The sequence below is a fragment of the Rhineura floridana genome, chromosome 3, assembly GCF_030035675.1.
Source record: "Rhineura floridana isolate rRhiFlo1 chromosome 3, rRhiFlo1.hap2, whole genome shotgun sequence".
In the NCBI taxonomy this organism is placed as follows: Eukaryota; Metazoa; Chordata; class Lepidosauria; order Squamata; family Rhineuridae; genus Rhineura; species Rhineura floridana.
In genome coordinates, this window is record NC_084482.1 from 60,189,669 (window position 1) to 60,208,629 (window position 18,961).

The following is an 18,961-nucleotide window of genomic DNA, read 5'->3' on the forward strand; positions in this document are numbered from 1 at the left end:
GCAATTAATTTTGGAAGAAATAAAACAAAAAGAGGAAGAATTGAAAAAGAATCCAGCTAAAGTTTCTATTGTAAATCAAATTAAAATGTTACAGAAGCAAGTATCAATGTTGACAGTTAGAGAAATTGAAAGGAAATTAAATTTTGCTAAACAAAGGACTTTTGAATTTGCAAATAAACCTGGGAAATGGTTAGCATATAAATTAAGAAAAGAACGTCAAAAAAATATTATTTTAAAGATACAAGAAGGAGATGAGACGCTGACAGATAATGTAAAAATCAAAAAGATTTTTCATCAATATTACTCAACATTGTATAAGTGTCAAGAAATTCCATCTGAAAAAATAGAAGAGTATTTATCTAAACAGAATTTGCCGAAAATCACAGATTTTCAGAGACAAGTTATTAATGGCCCTATTACGTCAAGAGAGATATCTGAAGCTATAAATAAAATTAAATTAGGAAAGGCGCCAGGACCAGATGGGCTATCTGCAATGTATTATAAATGTTTGGAGGAAGAACTCTTGCTACCCTTACAGTCTACAATGAATTCTATTTTGCAAGAGGGAAAGATACCGGATAGTTGGAAAAATGCTAATATAACATTAATACCTAAAGAGGACCAAGATTTAACTAAAACAAAAAATTATCGGCCAATATCTCTACTGAATAATGACTATAAAATTTTTACAATGATTTTGGCTGAAAGATTGAAAATAATATTGCAACAATTTATTCAGGAAGATCAATCAGGGTTTTTACCTAAAAGACAATTACGTGACAACGTCAGGAATGTTTTGAATGTGTTGGAATATTTAGAACAACGAAATGATAAACAAGCAGCTTTGATTTTTTTAGATGCTGAAAAAGCATTTGATAATTTGAATTGGAAATTTATGTTCCAGGTTTTGGAGCAAATGGATTTTGGAGACAACTTTATAAAATGGATCAGATCGATTTATACATCACAGAAGGCCCAGATAATTGTTAATGGAGACTTAACGGATTCATGTGAAATACAAAAGGGTACAAGACAGGGATGTCCATTATCTCCCCTTTTATTTATTCTGGTTTTAGAAGTGCTGCTTAGAGATATAAGGCAAGATAAAAGGATTTCGGGATTAAAAATAAAAAAAGAAGAATATAAATTGAGAGCATTTGCTGATGATTTGATAATTGTACTAGAAAACCCTTTGGAAGGAATTCATATATTGATGGACAAATTAAAAGAATTTGGACCGTTAGCAGGATTTAAGATCAACAATCAAAAAACAAAGATGTTGGTGAAAAATTTAACTTTAAGGGAACAGAAAGAGTTAATGGACAAGACAGATTTTACAATAGAAAAAAAGTTGAAATATCTAGGCATCATCATGACAAATAAAAACTCAAAGCTGTTTCATAATAATTACGAAAAATTATGGACAGAGATTAAGAAAGACTTGCTAAAATGGGATAAATTACAACTGTCATTAATGGGTAGAATATCTGTGATAAAAATGAATGTATTACCGAGAATGATGTTTTTGTTTCAAACAATACCTGTAATATCCTCTGATTTACCTTTTAAACAATGGCAAAAAGATATCTCTAAATTTGTATGGCAAGGAAAAAAACCAAGAGTTAAATTTAAATTACTTCAAGACGCTAAAGAAAGAGGAGGACTGGGATTACCAAATTTGAGACTTTATTTTGCTGCCTGCTGTTTAGTCTGGATAAAGGAATGGATCTTATTGAGGAATAAAAGACTATTGGATTTGGAGGGCCACAATCTGAAGTGGGGATGGCATGGATATCTATGGTATGACAAAGTAAAAGTAAACGTAGACTTTAACAATCATTTTATAAGACGTTCTCTGTTGAAAATATGGAATAGATACAAACCAAGGTTTTATTCGAAAATACCATTATGTGTCTCAAGTCAAGAAGCGTTTTATAGAAGAGAAATGTCTGGAAAAGAGAAATGGTTAACTTATCAAGAACTATTAGAAAATGTACATGGAGAATACACAATGAAAGAGAGAGAACAATTGATAAAGGAAGGATATAGTTTTCATTGGTTTGCCTATTTACAATTGTTAGAAAGATATAAAATGGACAAGAAAATGTATGGGTTTGAAATAAGTAAATCTGATTTTGAAATAGGTTTGTATACAAATGATGAAAACATAATTGCAAAAATGTATAAACTTTTATTGAAAATGGATATGGAGGAAGAACAAGTAAAAGAGTGCATGGTAAAGTGGGCAAAAAATTTTGGTCATAACATACAAATGGATCAATGGGAAAATATGTGGAAAAAAGGCTTGAAATTTACATTATGTTATAATCTTAAAGAAAATTTTTATAAAATGATGTACCGTTGGTACATGACTCCAGAAAAGCTGTCAAAAATGTATAGTAATGTCTCTAATGTTTGTTGGAAATGTAAACAACAAGAAGGATCTTTTTATCATATGTGGTGGTCATGTAAAAAGGCGAAATTATTCTGGGCACAGATAGGTAGGAAGATGCAAAAAATTTTAAAGATAAATATTCAGTCAAAACCAGAATTTTTTTTACTGGGTTTTATGGATAAACAAATAGAAAAGAAATATGGAAGAATATTATTATATATGATTACGGCAGCAAGATTATTATATGCACAAAAGTGGAAAATGGAATCAATACCAACAATGGAAGAATGGCTACTGAAATTAATGGACTTAGTAGAAATGGATAAATTGACGTGTTTACTTAGAGAAAAATCGACAGATACATTCCTTAAGGATTGGAAGCCTCTCTTAGACTTTTTGTCGAAAGATCAAAATAAAATGATGATACTGGGATTTGATGATTAATTAAGACAGCTTATGGAGAAAAGGGATTCTGTATGTACATATTAAGGGACAGGTTTGATGTATATTATATACTTATAGCTGATCTGTGACAAATCGGAAGTCAACTATTTTATTTTTATTTTTTTGTTGTAGTATTGTTACTCTGTTTTGTTTGTTTTTTGGAAAAATTTGAATAAAAACTATATAAAAAAAAAAAGAAAGAGCTACTTATCTGCAGGAGTTAAATTTCTTCCCTATAAGGCGCGTTTTTACTCAGCTCAGGTTTCAGTCGATGCCTACTGAATATCTGGCTGGTAGATACACAAAAAAGCCATCAAAAGATCGCTTGTGTATATGTGGATCAGGACAAACTGAAGGCATGGAACGTTATATTTTATATTGCCCTTTATATAATTCTCCAAGGGTCAAGTTCATCCTTCCTCTTCTGACTTCCCTAGAAAGCCAGCCAGATGAGTTTAAGATCAGATGGCTGCAGGCAGATGCAGACAACTTTATCACCTACAGAGTAGCTCTGTTTGCATTAGCCACAGCAAAGATCAGAATGGCTTTTCTTAGACACACTAGTTTTAAAGCAACGGGGAGCTCATTTGATCATGCTTCTAATGTAAATGAATGTAGAAAATTTTAGTTTCTTCTTTTAAAGTTTCAGGGTTTTATTCATGTAAACCGGACCGAAATCCAACGTTTTATAATTATTTACAAATATGTTACTTGTATGTTTTATATTGTCATGGCCATTGGCTAAAACAATAAAAGATACTTGATATTGACTTGACTCACCATCTGTTGTTGGTAGCCCAGACATATCTACTTCACCATTGATGACTTGCCCCTCAATAATTCTTTTATAGGAATTTATTACTCGTGATAAGTTGTCACTAGCTTGCAGGATATCTCCTGTAACAGAGAGACAAACAGTGCACCACAGGCATAAATAATTTCATTCTCAGTACTGTAATGCTTTTCTCAATCTAGGACTGTGACCAATTCATTTGATTAATTCATTTCCATGACAAAGAAAACCACCCACCCCTAACAGCACTGCCCTTGTAGGTACTGTGGTTATATGCTTCTCTAGCTGTGGCCACATCAGTTTCTGCTATCAAAATTTAGAATGTTTGTATACATATATATGACATGAAGGAAGATTTGGTGGTACGGCAAGGGCTATAGTTCAGTGGCAGAGCACCAGCTTTGCACGCAGAAGGCCCCAGGTTCAATCCCTGACATCTTCAGATAGGACTGGGAGAGACTCCCAGTCTGAAACCCTGGAGAGCTGCTGCCAAGTCAGTGCAGACAATACTGAGCTAGATGCCCCAATGGTCTGACACGGCATAAGGCAGCTTCCCATGTTCGTATGGTATGCTAAGCAACACCACTGGCTGAACAACATGGATGAAAGATTTGACATTACAGGCGATACAGAGGTTTTTAATTACCTATCATGCAAAAATATGTTTTAGTAACTTTACGAAGGTCTTTGAATTTCTTTATAAAGAAAAGTGGGCAGAAATTTTTAAATAAACATTTTTTTTGTATGTGCACGTAATTAACGTTCATCCTTTAGTCCCACACAAGTCTTCCATCCACATGGGATTATATATCAGCATCATATTTTCTTCATTTTACTTGCCTGGAATGCCACGGTAGGGTGCAATTCCTTTGGCATAAAACTTGCCTTCTTCCCATCCCCAGCCAATAGGAAACGGTACCACAAGAGGTGGTAGAAAGTGATTTAATTATGGATAAAAGTAACATTAACAGGCACACAGAGTCCGATGAGCAATGAGTGGCTAATGGGAACCTGCTCCTTACCAACTCTGTGCTTTGTTCACTGAATCCTCAGATCTGGCTAAACTTTGTAAAGCACTTGAGTGACTTAGGGATATAGGTTTTATTCTGAAAGGGGATGGAGACACACACACTACATTTTATGGCATTTCATCCTGTAGAAGGGCAGGTAGGTAAAGTCCAAGAAAAATGTGCAAATACAGGCTTTAGGCTTCTTAATGCGAAGCTCCTCCCAAAAAAGTCTGCCCCTTGTCATTTCATCTTGTTGCTATGGGCCATGAACACCTGCAATTAAGAATAATTAAGACTGAGTTTATTAGAGACCAAATGTTATGGAACATAAGTACTTTTACTATGCTGTTATATTTAAATAAAAAAACCCTGTTAATTCCTGGTGTCCATGGAACATAGTCTGTTGCAACCAGCATGGCCCCCGCCTTTCTCCTTCTTAACAAAGAAAAACTTCCCATTTTACCCAGACTGCTGTCATTATCTTCCGTCTCACTGGCCAGCTTGAACAATGTCCGCCTCTTGGTTTCACATCTATCGTAGAGCTCCTGGGGGAAAGGGTGGGAGAAAGGAGCCAGTAAGCCAAAAGGGACATTCACAAGCCTTTTTACTGATGCCTCATTTACTCATTCATAAAAAAAAATCAATTCATTCAAGTGGAGATACTACCATTTCCTTACCTGAGTGATGTGGGCAGCTATTTTTACATGGGAAGTTGGGATATTAAATTCCTTTGCGTTGGAAGATGGAAGTCAAAAGAACCAGAGAATAACAAGCACTGAACATTTTACCAGGAGAAAACTCACACTCACCTTCATTAGCTCTTTGTCAGCCTCTGAAGAGTCTTCTTTGCTGTAGTGAACCAACATCTCATTCAACAATTTCACATTGTTGTTTACCTCCTCCAAGGTATGCATGCGCTTTGTTACTTTCAGTATTCGTGCCTCATCCTTCAAGTTTTAAAGCAAAAGAATAATATAAATCTTCCCTTTGTCCTTCCAGTACAATCCGGGAAAAATTGGCTTGAAGAGTCCAGAAGCCCGATTATTTATCATGCATGGCTGTAGAATTCTGGCTACAAAGATCCTACATTCTGCTATCAGAGAAGTAAAATTTGGCTTTGGGAATACATATGTAAAATAGGAAGATCTCAATACATAGTAATAAAACCCACTAAATTCAATGGGATTTACTCCTAGGTAAGTTTGCACAGGGCTATATTCTGACTTGATCTGTCTAGGCGACTTTACATTGTTTAAGGTAAAATTCTTGAAACAATTTTGAAATTTTTTAACAGGGATTGAGGAACTAGAGGAGGAAGACATACGTACATCATTTGATAGAATGCAGGTGAACAGAGAAAAAGGAATTAAGGTTCCTGGTAAGAAGCAGGAAGCCATGTGAAAAGAGGGCAATTTTGGCAGGTGCAACTCACTACGCGCAGGGGTGAGAAAATCTGTACTTGCCAAAATTCTCTCTTCTAGATAACTATGAAAGGTAACAGGAGATCTGTCCTTCTTTGCATCTGGTCTGCCTGTAGTGAAGCAAGTTAACCCTCAACCACCAGACACCTCTCCTCCCCCTTGTATTCTCTGAGCCTTTAAGAAATGCTGCCCACGTATTTACAAAGCACCTTTCATACTTTTCTCTGTAAAACTGCACAACACCTGTGTATGACCAAAGGGCATTGCAGACCAGAATCCCATACCATACGAGAACAGGGACAGCAAACGGAACTAGAGGAAAGGGGAGCCTCAGTCCTTCCGGTGTATAACCCAACCCCATCCTAAGCAGAGCAGAGTTAGGCATATCTAAGCCCACTGATTTCAGTGGACTGGAACAGACCTAACTCTGCAAAGAGTAGGGCAGTTAGTGGGAGAATGAGCAGGTAGGCCCAAGGCAACAGACGCTATTAAAACCAATAACCCCAAGTAAATCCAGGCAAAGTAGAGCTATAAATCTTTGAGCGGTCTGTCTTAGCTTACTATGCTAACCTGATAAAAACTTGGTTTAGCTGATGAAAGAAACCAAAGCATTGCTTACAGACAGCAAAGATATTCAGGTTTTCTGACATCATACAGCCCAATGAAATGGCTCAAAGAGATTCGAAAATGCTTACAATGACAAAACAAGCCCCAAGCAGTTATCACCTCTACAGATACATTTATTGTGCTCATTCTCACCTCTTTCACCATAGATTTAATAAGCTTGTTTGCCTCTTGCAAATCATCTGGATTTTTGCTTTTTAACAGTTTAGCTAAAAGCTGCAAAAAGGAAAAAAAACTTTTAGGAAAAGTGTTTGAGGAGTGACTGAACTTTTCCTGGTTTTGCAGATTTTCCTTTGAGGAATTGATACCTTATGCTTGCATTAACAAAGTTCTGATTTGTCTTCGAAGTATCCAGCTCTAACTTTTAGCACTCTGATCATGAACATATTACACAAAAGCAAGAACCATGGATGCTATTGGAACATAGTTAATGTAAATTTGCTTAGGACAGTGCTACGACAGGGGAAGCTAATAGCAGATCATCATATCTACCTCAGAATCAGTACTGGGGTTGGCCAGACCAATGTTGAATTGCCACTAGTCTCCTCCAATCTCAGCATGGTAGGCGTGGAGGCCTTCTATGACAACTGCGGCTGCGTTTCATTTAGCAAGTGGATTAGGACAAAAAAGTGGACTTTAAATAGCTTATCTCAGCTTTAGAGTATCCATTTGACACCCGCCTCTAGCCCATCCTCTTCCAAGACAGCAACAGTCTACAGCAATAGTATTTATGCGTGCATAAGAGCTGAAGTTAAACAGCATGAGTCCTGACTAAGCCTCTGATTCAAATCTCAGTTCAGGTCTTAACTTGCCCAGTGATCTAGGCAAGTCACTTTTGAAAGCAAAGGTTCTTAAATTTCAATCCAATGAGCTAGTGACAAATCAGAAAGGGACCAGAGTCAGACCAAAAATAAAATAAACTGGAAATATTTATTTAAATCAAAGCATAGAAATGATGAAAACATACAAACTAAGCAATAACTAAAATATAAAAGAGCAATATATAAATGAAAAAAATATTAACCAAATAGCCACCAATAAAGCATGTATATTACAAAGCCCTAAATTGCATCCTCCTAAAACTTCCACCTGTCCAAGCTAGTTAAATGCTTATTAAATTCCCAGTCTTAAAGCACTTTAACAACTCTCTCTCTCTCATCTGTAAACAGGGATGATAATAGTGGTTTACTTATAGGATTGTTATGATGACTGAGGTAATGAAAATGAAGCTTTTAAGTACTTAGGGAAAGTAATGTACAAATATCAGTTATTACTATTATTTACAAATATCATCACCTTCTACAATTCACATACATCCATAACATGCCTTACATTTTCTTCAAGGAAGACTTTCTCCTACTTCCTTTCTGCTTAATTTTTTTTCATCATTTAAAGACCTTTACATGCTCCCACTTCATTACTTTAGTTTTGCTTTTCGCAAACAGAAAGAGAAATTTAAATGAAGTTAATGGTTTGCTAAACTCAAGCAAGTATTCATGAGGTCTTCAGCTGTGTGCTCCTCTATATTCAGAAGGGACAAGCCTTCTCTGTCCTCAAAACAAGGGACAGCAAGGAATAGAACACATTTTGTAAAATACAAAAGAATTTGTGAAAACTTTCAAAGCTTAAATTGTTGTGTTACAAAACTCATGAGAAACAAGAACTAGGCAAAACTTTGGAACCTTGAACATTGTTTTAATTATAGCAAACTGTAGATTGAAGAGGGGACTGAGTCAGTTATTCTTTGTATTCGCTATCCCATGTCAAGCCCTAGAAGAGAAGAGTGGCTGTTGCCAAGTTCGAAGATTGACAGTTCTTATTTTTACCATTAGCTTTACCTTGGATTTCTCTTCATCATCAAACACAGGGTTTTTGGGACGGGGTGGTGGTGAAGGGATTAGGGTTCTCTCCACAGGAATGACAGGGTCACCCAGAACAATGCCTGAAAGTAGGGGGGGAAACTATGTCACTCTTTATAGGTACACTCTCTGGACTTGTTTGTTCAATGCAAGTTGCCTGTACAAAAGAATAGCAAACTCTATCATATTAAAGGCATCTGAATCTTGAACTAGAGGATGCTACCTGAAAATGGTGCTCTTAATGCACTACTATCCCAGGAGCTCAGTAAAGACTACAATGTATTTTGCAATTAGCAGACAAAAAACAAACATTGTTCTGAATTTTGTTCTTGCTGAGTGGCAGGAGCCAGCTCACCTACTGACAGGCTACAATGGACTTTTCTATCTGTAACTGAACCTCTGTAACTCACTATGGGATGTTATTGTCTTTAAAGACATGCTTCCTCTCTTGCAAGCCCATTTCTACCCTTGAGTCTGTGAGCTTACCCTGGATTCTGCTATTTGCCTGATCCTGATATCTTGTGACCTCACAACAAGCATTAAGAGTGAGGAGCAAAGATGAAATCAATGGTAATGAAATAGGACAGTCAGAGCTATAATCATCACAATACTGAACTCTCCACAGTACATAAGATTTTGCAATGGGCAGAAAAGATAAGGTGCAATTCAGTCTACTGATTAAATTAGTCCTCTGCCTGGGTAAGCTAAAGCTACTACCTTTGATGTCACAAAATTACAAAGTACCACCTAATAACAACTTAAGGAGTATGAATGGCTGAAGATGAAACTTTTTTCCACCTTGTCTTTTCAACATGTAGTAGGCATCTTTGATTTTGGACTCATCTGGCAAGGCCACCGTCCAGCTATACAGCAGCTCAATTATTTTGGTTTTGACCTTCTCCGACACTCTGTCTCCCAGGTACTGCAAGAATAGCCAAGAAGGTAAAAGATGTAGATTTCTCTGCCTTCAGATAAAAGAATCTACTTTGATCCATTTGTTATGTGAGCTACAAAAGTAGTTTCTGTCCTGGCCTGAGAGATGTAATCTCTAGTCAGAAACAATTACTTGTAAGTTCATCAAGAAACTGAAAATGCTGATCAGAACATCAAAAACTATTTCCCAACAATCTCTTCAGAGAATGTGAGGGCTATGAGACTAAAAACTCATACATTTTGGTGGTGATGTTTTTATATACATCCCAAACAGACTCAGGTATAGAGATGTGAAGGTCCAGGGGAAAAAAACTGAAAATTTTGAAAAAAACCGCACAGCTTTTCCTGATTTTTATGGGAGGTTTTCCAAAAAAAAATTTAAAAAGAGAGGAAAAAATGGAGAGAGGGAGATGGGGAAAAACACTGCTTTTTCTGTTTTTTTTCCTGGGCTTTCACATCTCTGCTCAGGTGGTTTATAGTATCTGAACCTTGATTATGCATGTCTATTCAGAATTAAGTCTCATTGAGTTGAATTGGTCTTACCCCCAGGTCAGAAAGCACAGAAGGTTAAAATCCCTTGTAAATCTGAATTATATTTTGGTACATTTCCTATCTGCACAGCATTCTTGTCTATTTAAACATGTTGGACATTATCCCCCACCTAATGAAATGGTCTGGATAGCGTTAGGAACTTTTGAAAGTATGGTGTTGTTATTTATTTATTGGCAGTCCATCTTATCCAAGAGGAATCTGCATGAACAACAACATGTTGTATGGATTTGAGCAAGCTAGACACACATACAAGTGCAGGAAAAGCAAACTTCATACTAACCTTCGGAGACACAACTTTAATTAACTCATTTAAAAAACGAAACTTCCCGACTTCATTATGAAATCTCTGCCCACAGTTCTTCATGCAAGCTTCCAGCACCTGCAATCAAACAAATGCACACACACAATATAAATCCAAGTATCAAGATAGACCTACCTGAATTATTTATTTTTATTTTATTTTATTCGATTTATATATCGCCCACAGCCCAAAGGCTCTCAGGGCGGTGCACAACATAGGATAAAATACAATAAAATCACAAAAACAGTAGAGCATAAATATTAAAACAATAAACAACCTAATATACGTTAAAAGCTTAAAAGATAGATTAAAATGCCTGGGAGAATAAAAAGGTTTTCACCTGGCGCCGAAAAGATAGAAGTGTAGGCGCCAGGCGGACCTCATCGGGGAGTCTGTTCCATAATTCGGGGGCAGCCACTGAAAAGCCCCTAGATCTTGTTACGACCCTCCGAGCCTCTCTGTGAGTCAGAACTCGGAGGAGGGCCTTAGATGTTGAACGTAGTGAACGGGTAGGTTCATATCGGGAGAGGCGTTCCGCTAGGTATTGTGGTCCCGCGCCGTGTAAGGCTTTATAAGTCAAAACTAGCACTTTGAATTTGGCCCGGAAACAGATAGGTAGCCAGTGCAAACGAGCCAGAGCAGGTGTTATATGTGCAGACCGCCTAGTCCTCGTCAGCAGTCTAGCTGCTGCGTTTTGCACTAGCTGTAGTTTCCGAACTGTCTTCAAAGGCAGCCCCACATACAGCGCATTGCAGTAATCCAATCTAGAGGTTACCAGAGCATGGACAACTGAGGCGAGGTCGTCGCTTTCCAGATAGGGACGTAGCTGGGCTACCAACCGAAGGTGGTAGAACGCATTTCGTGCCACCGAGGCCACCTGTGCCTCGAGAGACAGGAATGGATCGAAAAGAACCCCCAAGCTACGAACCTGTTCCTTCAGGGGGAGTGTAACCCCATCTAGAACAGGTTGAACATCCACCATCTGGTCAGAGAAGGCACTCACCAACAATGTCTCAGTCTTGTCAGGATTGAGCCTCAGTTTATTAGCTCTCATCCAGTCCATTATCGCGGCCAGGCAGTGGTTCAGCACATTAACAGCCTCACCTGAAGAAGATGAAAAGGAGAAATAGAGTTGCGTGTCATCAGCATACTGGTGACAACGCACTCCAAAACTCCTGATGACCGCACCTAGCGGCTTCATGTAGATGTTAAAAAGCATAGGGGACAAGACCGATCCCTGCGGGACTCCACAATGGAGAGTCCAGGGTATCGATCCATGCTCCCCAAGCCGTACCCTCTGGAGACGATCCACCAAGTAGGAGCGGAGCCACTGCCAAGCAGTACCTCCAACTCCCAACTCCGTGAACCTCTCCAGAAGGATACCATGGTCGATGGTATCAAAAGCAGCTGAGAGATCAAGGAGAATCAACAGAGTAACACTCCCTCTGTCCCTCTCCCGACATAGGTCATCATACAGGGCAACCAAGGCTGTTTCAGTGCCAAAACCGGGTCTAAAACCGGATTGAAACGGATCTAGATAATCGGTTTCATCCAAGAGCACCTGGAGCTGGCTGGCAACCACCCGTTCTTAGACCTTGCCCAGGAATGGAACATTCGCTACCGGTCTATAGTTGTTCAAATTATCTGGGTCCAGGGAAGGTTTCTTCAGGAGTGGTCTCGCTACTGCCTCTTTAAAGCAACTAGGGACCACTCCATCTCTCAAGGAGGCATTTATCACTTCCCTGGCCCAGCCGGCTGTTCCAACCCTGCCAGCTTTCACTAGCCAAGAGGGGCAAGGATCCAGTACAGAGGTGAGTTCCCCAGCCTATATCAAAGGAGTCACAGGTTACCCATGAACTTCCAAATATGACTTGCGCCGTCAGGGCTTAACAAAAGGTAAGGCTCCCAAGAAACCAGCTGTTAGATATTTTCTTCTGACTATTTAAACATTTGCCTGTCCATTTGTCCTACTTAATGAGAACTCTACTGCTTTTTACAGGAACACTGTGCCTAGGCAGATGACTTCATGTGCAGGGAAGGGAAGAGGGATTGCTATTGTGCCAATTGGCCCCTGCAATTGGGTGCCAAGTCTACAGAGTGGACTATCTGTATGGACCCCAGCACACAGTGGTGCAAATCTAGCCATCTGACTATTCCAAGTTTGTGGTTCACAGCATTTAAAAACAGAAATAAACAACACTTACTGTCAAGGCCTGGACTGCTTCCCATTCCTGTGGCGATTGGATTTTATGAGCCAGCAATCTCACAGCTATCTGTGGACTGAAATTATTTATTTATTTATTTCTATAGTGCTATCCACATAAATAATGTTTTACAAAGAATGAGAAGACAGAATAGATCATGCCCCCAAGGGGCTTGCAATCTAGAAACTGACACAGAGGCAGGGGCGGAAAATAGAGCCAGGGGTAAACAGGGTTTGGTTAGTGCCAAGGATTCCAATTTCACAGCTGTCAATGCACATGCTGCAGCCACAGTTTTCAAGGTTTTCTCTGTAAGCATAAGGGCTAAAAAACTGAAAGCTGAAACTTCCAGTATTTTAGGATGCTGCCCCCCCCATGTGAAACAAAATAATCCACACAAAGTGACCTCTGGGGTGTCAGCTGCCCATTTTATGATCCACATAAAATAATGCAATAAGTAAACAACAAATGACACTTCTATACTCTCAAACCCCTTTACTAGCAAGAATTATTCTGTCCTCAACATTGTTCTAGTATATTATTCAGCAAACTGGCAACATGGAACTCATTCATCTGACACCTAGAGGAATCTCAACATCGGCTGTGTAATCCAGGGTAATTGTAATTTTCTTTGACCCTTAGTTCCTCAACATGGAAAAAGCAGTACTTCCCATTCTCACAGAAGTATTATGACAAATGCAAGTTATGAAAAACTGCACATTGTTTTAGAAATATAAAAGCCTTGTATGAATGGTGCAGTTGCAATTACGTCCATTTTGAGGACTGAAACCTGAAGAAGTGAACTGACATTCCTTGTATTCCAAAAGCAGTCAGAATCAGAAAATGATTAAAGGGTTACAATGGAGACTGGCACACTATAGGTTTGTGAGACCTCCTTACCCTGAGGTCTAGCACCTGGAGCTAAATGCAACACAGCGGCTCAGGGAGGAGGACATAGAACTGGGCACAGACTCAGCCCAGAAATTTGTTTTTCAATACCATAAATGGAGCTTGCACACAGAACCTTTCTGTTCCCCCCACCACTAACCTTTCTTGAGAAAAAAGTCTTTTGGCATTGCTGCTGTTAAACTACTGGGAGTTGGCAACTCTTGCTGATCTACTGCAAATCACATGGAGATCTGTCAGTAGGTCCCGATCTACCTTCTGCCTGCCCCCTAGTTTATGAGCGACACTTAGCCCTAGCATGTTGATTGATTGATTTGTCACAAACTAAAATATATCCTATCTATACTCAGATCTACCTTGCAATGTTTTCATGTTTTAGAAGAATGCACACTATTGAGACCTATCCAAAGCAAGAACTACATATCAGATAAGCAAATCACATTAAACTAAGCATCAAACCCCCCAAGTTTCTTTAAAATTACTTTTTCTATAAAACCTTGTGATGCAGCTTGAATGATATTGGACACACACCCTTCAAGTTCTTTGTTGATCTGATCACAGAAGCCAATGATATACTCCCAGTCTTCTTGCCTATTCAGAGGATTGGTAGCTTTATCTGGTGAAAAGAAGCACAAGTGTGTTAATCCAAGATGCATACATACCCTTCGGGACAGGGTAGGGCTTGAGCATTAATATACTCTGCCATCTTTCCCCCCTTTAATAAAAACATGTTCTGAAATTGGCTAGGATCTAAAGCACATTCCTCGGCTTCAGCACACATCTGCTCAATCTGAGTATCAAATGCTAAAAGTCATCAAACTGGCAGAAAGACAGCTCAGTATGGAGAACACATTACAAAACTGGTCTCTAGAAAATGAAGTAAACAGCCATTTATAGTCCCTCATTTGCCACTTTGCTTCAGATTTTGCCAATTTCTCATATAAACTGGCAGATCCACAGTTTATTTATTTATTATTTGATTTATATCCTGCCCTTTCTCCCAGCAGGAGCCATGGGCAGTTAATTTTTTTTCACTGGAAAGTGCACATGAACTAAGCAAGGAAGTTGTTAAAAACCTCAGAGCATCTGACACAGTTTATAATGTACCAAAGATCAAAGGTAATGTCTGTAACTGCTTCATAATCAAGGGTGCAAACCAGCCAAAGTGAAGCACTCCTCCCCCACTGATTCCAATGGCATTTAAGAAGGGGCATATGGGCATAAGAGCTTGCTGGATCAGGCCTGTGGCCAACCAGAGGCCTGTGGGAAGCCTGCAAGCAGGACATGAGTGCAAGAGCACCCTCCCCTCCTGCATTTTCCAGCAACTGCTATTCAGAAACATGAAGGTTCTGATTTCAGTACATCTACACTTTCATGTGCTTGATGAGGAACGGCATTGCCTATGGAAGCTCCCACCACAATAAATAAGCCATCTCATCTCTTGAGGGCCACATACTTTTTCTCTTCTCGCTGCCCCAGACTAACATGGCTATTCTTTTAAAATGTATTCACAAATAAACCGTTTCAGAACTAGGTCCTTAAATATATAACAGTTCGTAGAAAATAATTAAAACAATGTTAGCTTCTGCATATCTTTTTCTGATTAGAAGGGTTTTAAGACAGGTGTGCTCCTCTTTGCCTTTTAAACTATTTTGCAGAGATCTTACACATGAAAACATCTCTGACATTTTAGTGTCGGTCATCTCTCATATGCTTAACAGCTGGGACCTGAATGTCTTGTTCTTGTGTACAGTGGTTTTCACATTTTCTCTCTTCAGAGAATCCTTCCCACACTGGCTCATCTGCATAGATCTGCTATGGCAGCCCTGCATGTCGCTGAGGGTTCAGGGGGCATGTTCTAAAATCACACACGCAGTTTGCATGGGGTACTGTTGCCCCGCTTGAACTGAGAATGTGCCCTAGAACACACCCAGCGTTTTCCTGCAGCAGCATATTGCACTGGATGGTCAGCAGCAGTAAAGATGTTGTCTTTCAGGAAAGCATTTTTGCCATGAGTGATCTTCACATTGAAGAGCCCCTGAGAAGCTTCTGTGGAATTCCAAGGTTCCCTTGAGCAGAGTTTGCATCCTTGCGTCACAGTAGGCTCTACTGTGGTAGACAGTGCTGTTTACTCACTGAGAACAGGAGTCACCATTTATTACTCCCAAGTCCTGCTTCTTGGATGCATTCCAGTTGTGAAAGCAGCAGACGGCAGAAAATCCAAGGTATCAAAACAGGTTTACGTTTCATGTTTCATTTACTCAAGATAAATCAGCTCAAAGACTTCACACTAGGATGTCTGCCATGAAGGCACCTGATTAGACCTAATTTTTGAACCAAAACTGACGAGGGCAAAATGTGAGAGAATGGACTACTGTTCATTCTAGGAATAAGGCAATGTGTGTCTGCACTGTATTACAAAGGCAGCAAATACAAACAAGTAATGATTAACTAAGAACAAAGCAGCACAATGAGCAAATTGTTTGGAAATCTTAACTAGGCCCACTGTCTGGAGAAGAAAGCGTCCCCCTCCCCTAATTCCAACTCATATGGGGAGCCACCACAAGAAGAGGAGGCTTCCCGCTGCAGATGTCTGCCCTTCATCTCATGTAGGGCTGTAAACAATGGGAAGGTGATGCTCTGCAGCACCCCCCCCACTCTCCCCCTAATGTGATTTTAAACGTATGGGGGGAGAACCACACACTTGAACAGGGCTTCTCTTATATATGGGAAGTACCTGCAGACCATATATACTTCATGTAACAATAAAGAGCAACACCATCTTACAGGTTCAGTCCTCCTAACTCAGTACAGGCATACCCCGCTTAACGTCGCTTCACTTAACGTCGCCTCGCTATAACGTACATGCTCCATACGCCACCATACCCTGCTTAACGTACGTGTGCTTCGCAATTACGGACACTTAATGGCATGACGCCGCTGCCATCTAGTGGCGATTGCAATGCAGTACATGCATAGATAATTGCTCCACTTTAAGTACATTTTCACTTTACATACACGCTCCAGTCCCATTGCGTATGTTAAAGCGGGGTATGCCTATATACAAGTCAGGACACTGTCCCTCTGTCTGAAGAGACATATCCTAACAAGCCTCAGATATTCCTGTTCTCCATAGATTAATTGTGTCACACCCACCTGCTCTTTGCCACTTTACGTTGTCATGTCCCCCTCCCCCCAAGTTCTGGGGCAAACTCTCTAACAGATTAAGTGCTACATTTATAGATAATACCTAATGCGTTAGAGATGGCTCAGCTACAGAAACAACACAGAATGCTCAGTTCAAAGGGAGCTGGTTGTGTGGAGCAACTGAGCATTCCATTCTTAACCATTGCTTTCTGGTAAAGGCAGGAATACAAGCTCTGTCAAAGAGCATTGTTTTTGTTTACCTCCCAAAAGCCAGATGCAGAAGGGGAGAGGATGTTGATGGGTCATCATGTATCCCATTGCAATATCAGGACAGAAGCAGAAGGCTATATGGCTCTCTGTGATTATGCTTGTGTCTCATTTGAAGGCAGAAAATTGGTGACAAGGATGAATCCTCCCTACTATGACTGGGGAAAACATGAACAGTTTCAGACTTTTTCCTTAAAAAACCCTGTCTTTGTTCAAAACCCACTACTTAGTAGAGGCTCTGCGGAATTGTTCCCTGAGTATATTTAGTTTCAAGTGACCTTCCAGCTAAACCTTCATCAGCTTTCATAAGTGATTATTCTCTGCTCTTTCACTTAAACATTTCCTTCATACATCATAGATATTCAGTGAATAACTGCCTCTGGGGATAATAAAAAAGGAAGAGGTCATGTGTCATTGAATATTCTTAATACATTAATAGAAATCATATTCAACAATTGGATAGTTTTTTTTAACAGGAAAGTGGTGAAATTGAGGGATAAAAAGCTAAAGATATGTCTCACATACTTTGGCTAAGTGGCAAGTAATTCATGACATGCTTCATGTGTATCTGCACAATGTTACACGAACACACACAAAACCAAATATTTGATTCTGAAAATGTTTATGTCCAACCTTAATTTCAGGTGTGTATAAAATTATGCCTAGTGTGAAGAAGTTGGACAGAGAGATGTTTCTCTCTCTCCAATACTGGGGCCATCCAAAAAATCTGAATGGGAAAGCCAGGACAGATAAAAGGAAGTACTTCTTTGCACATAGTTAAGCAACAGACTTTGTTACCACAAGATGTGGCAATGGCCATCAACAAAGGCTGCAATCTTAGCCTCTCCTCTCTGCTGGCAGGTGAGGTCACCTGTGCATCTGCAGCCCTGCCACACACGGCAGCTGGGATGAAGGGGGGGGCAGTAAGATTGCTGTACCTGCCTGGAGCTGGTGCAGTGATCTGGCCCACATCAGATCTAATCTAATTGGATCTAATGCTGTATAACACAACAGCATGAGACTGGCTTGGGACCCAACTGATTCTGGGCCAGCTCTATCCATCCCTCTCTGTGCCTCTGGAACACCCCATTCCAAGGCCTTCTGTTGGCTGCCACTGGTGCCCATCCTGCTGGTGGCACTCTCACTCACCTGTTAGGCAGGCAGAAGGGTGAGTGCTGCACCAGTGGCTGGGGCTTTGGCAGTGACAGCTGCAGGAAGTCAGCTCAGCTGAGAGAACTCCAACACATTCCCCCTGCCCCAGCTCAGCACAAGGTGTGGGGAAGCTTAGATGGCTCTGCCCAACAACTGTAAAGGGGATTAGAAAAATTCAAGGAGGATAGGGCTACCAATGGGTACTAGTCACAATAGCTGCATACTTACCTCCAGGATCAGAGGCACCATGCCTCTGAATACCAGTCACAGGGGGGGGGAGTGGGCTATTTTGCTCGTGTCCTGCTCGTGAACCTTCTTCCATAGGTATTTGTTTGGACAGTGGACAATACAGGCTGTTGCTGGGCTCTTTAAGTACATAGCACAACAGACATGGGCTCTGCTCAAAGGGTTTAAAGTCAGTTACGTCCCTTGGTGTTAATGAAGCAAAGGCACATTAAGTAGTAACCACCTGGTGATAAAGTGAGATCTGTGTAACGGTTGAAAAGAATCCATAGGTAGAACTTTTATAAGGAGACATAATTAGGGAAATGAAACAAGAAAAAGGAAATTTAGGCCACAAAACCTAATTACTTATGAATTTTCTCCCTGGAGCCTAATGCAAAGATGGGCCACATGATGGCCCATAATACATTACGGGTAAATCCCATTGTTTCAATAAAAGCCCTGCTGAATGTACATCCATGTGTTCTTTTCCATGGGGGTGCAGTGTCACAGGATCTCCATAGGACCCATATGAACTCTGTTTTAATCCTTCCCACTTCGACACACATGCTCAGGAACTCTGTGTACCAAGTTGTTATGGAGAAAGGGGGCCTGGCATGTGTGCAGAGACTATACAGGTGTTGCAGCCATATGGGGAAAGTTCATGCCCTAGTATTTGGAATCAGGATGTCATGTACTTTGGAGAGCACCAGCACTGTTTGTTAAAAACCAAA

The 18,961-nt window shown here is 39.9% G+C and overlaps 1 protein-coding gene across 2 annotated transcripts in view; it reads right to left on the reverse strand.

The window, feature by feature from the left end:
• The window catches only part of GGA3 (golgi associated, gamma adaptin ear containing, ARF binding protein 3), a 49,897-nt gene that overhangs the window by 19,085 nt on the left and 11,851 nt on the right, over positions 1–18,961 (reverse strand). For both annotated transcript variants that reach the window (XM_061616139.1, XM_061616138.1), the window contains exons 2-10: positions 13,971–14,055; positions 12,537–12,612; positions 10,312–10,410; positions 9,345–9,468; positions 8,526–8,629; positions 6,823–6,903; positions 5,452–5,589; positions 5,106–5,187; positions 3,620–3,736 (exon numbers count right to left, since the gene is read on the reverse strand). In XM_061616139.1, coding sequence (XP_061472123.1) covers positions 3,620–3,736; positions 5,106–5,187; positions 5,452–5,589; positions 6,823–6,903; positions 8,526–8,629; positions 9,345–9,468; positions 10,312–10,410; positions 12,537–12,612; positions 13,971–14,055 — 906 coding nt within the window. The remainder of the gene's footprint in view (positions 1–3,619; positions 3,737–5,105; positions 5,188–5,451; positions 5,590–6,822; positions 6,904–8,525; positions 8,630–9,344; positions 9,469–10,311; positions 10,411–12,536; positions 12,613–13,970; positions 14,056–18,961) is intronic.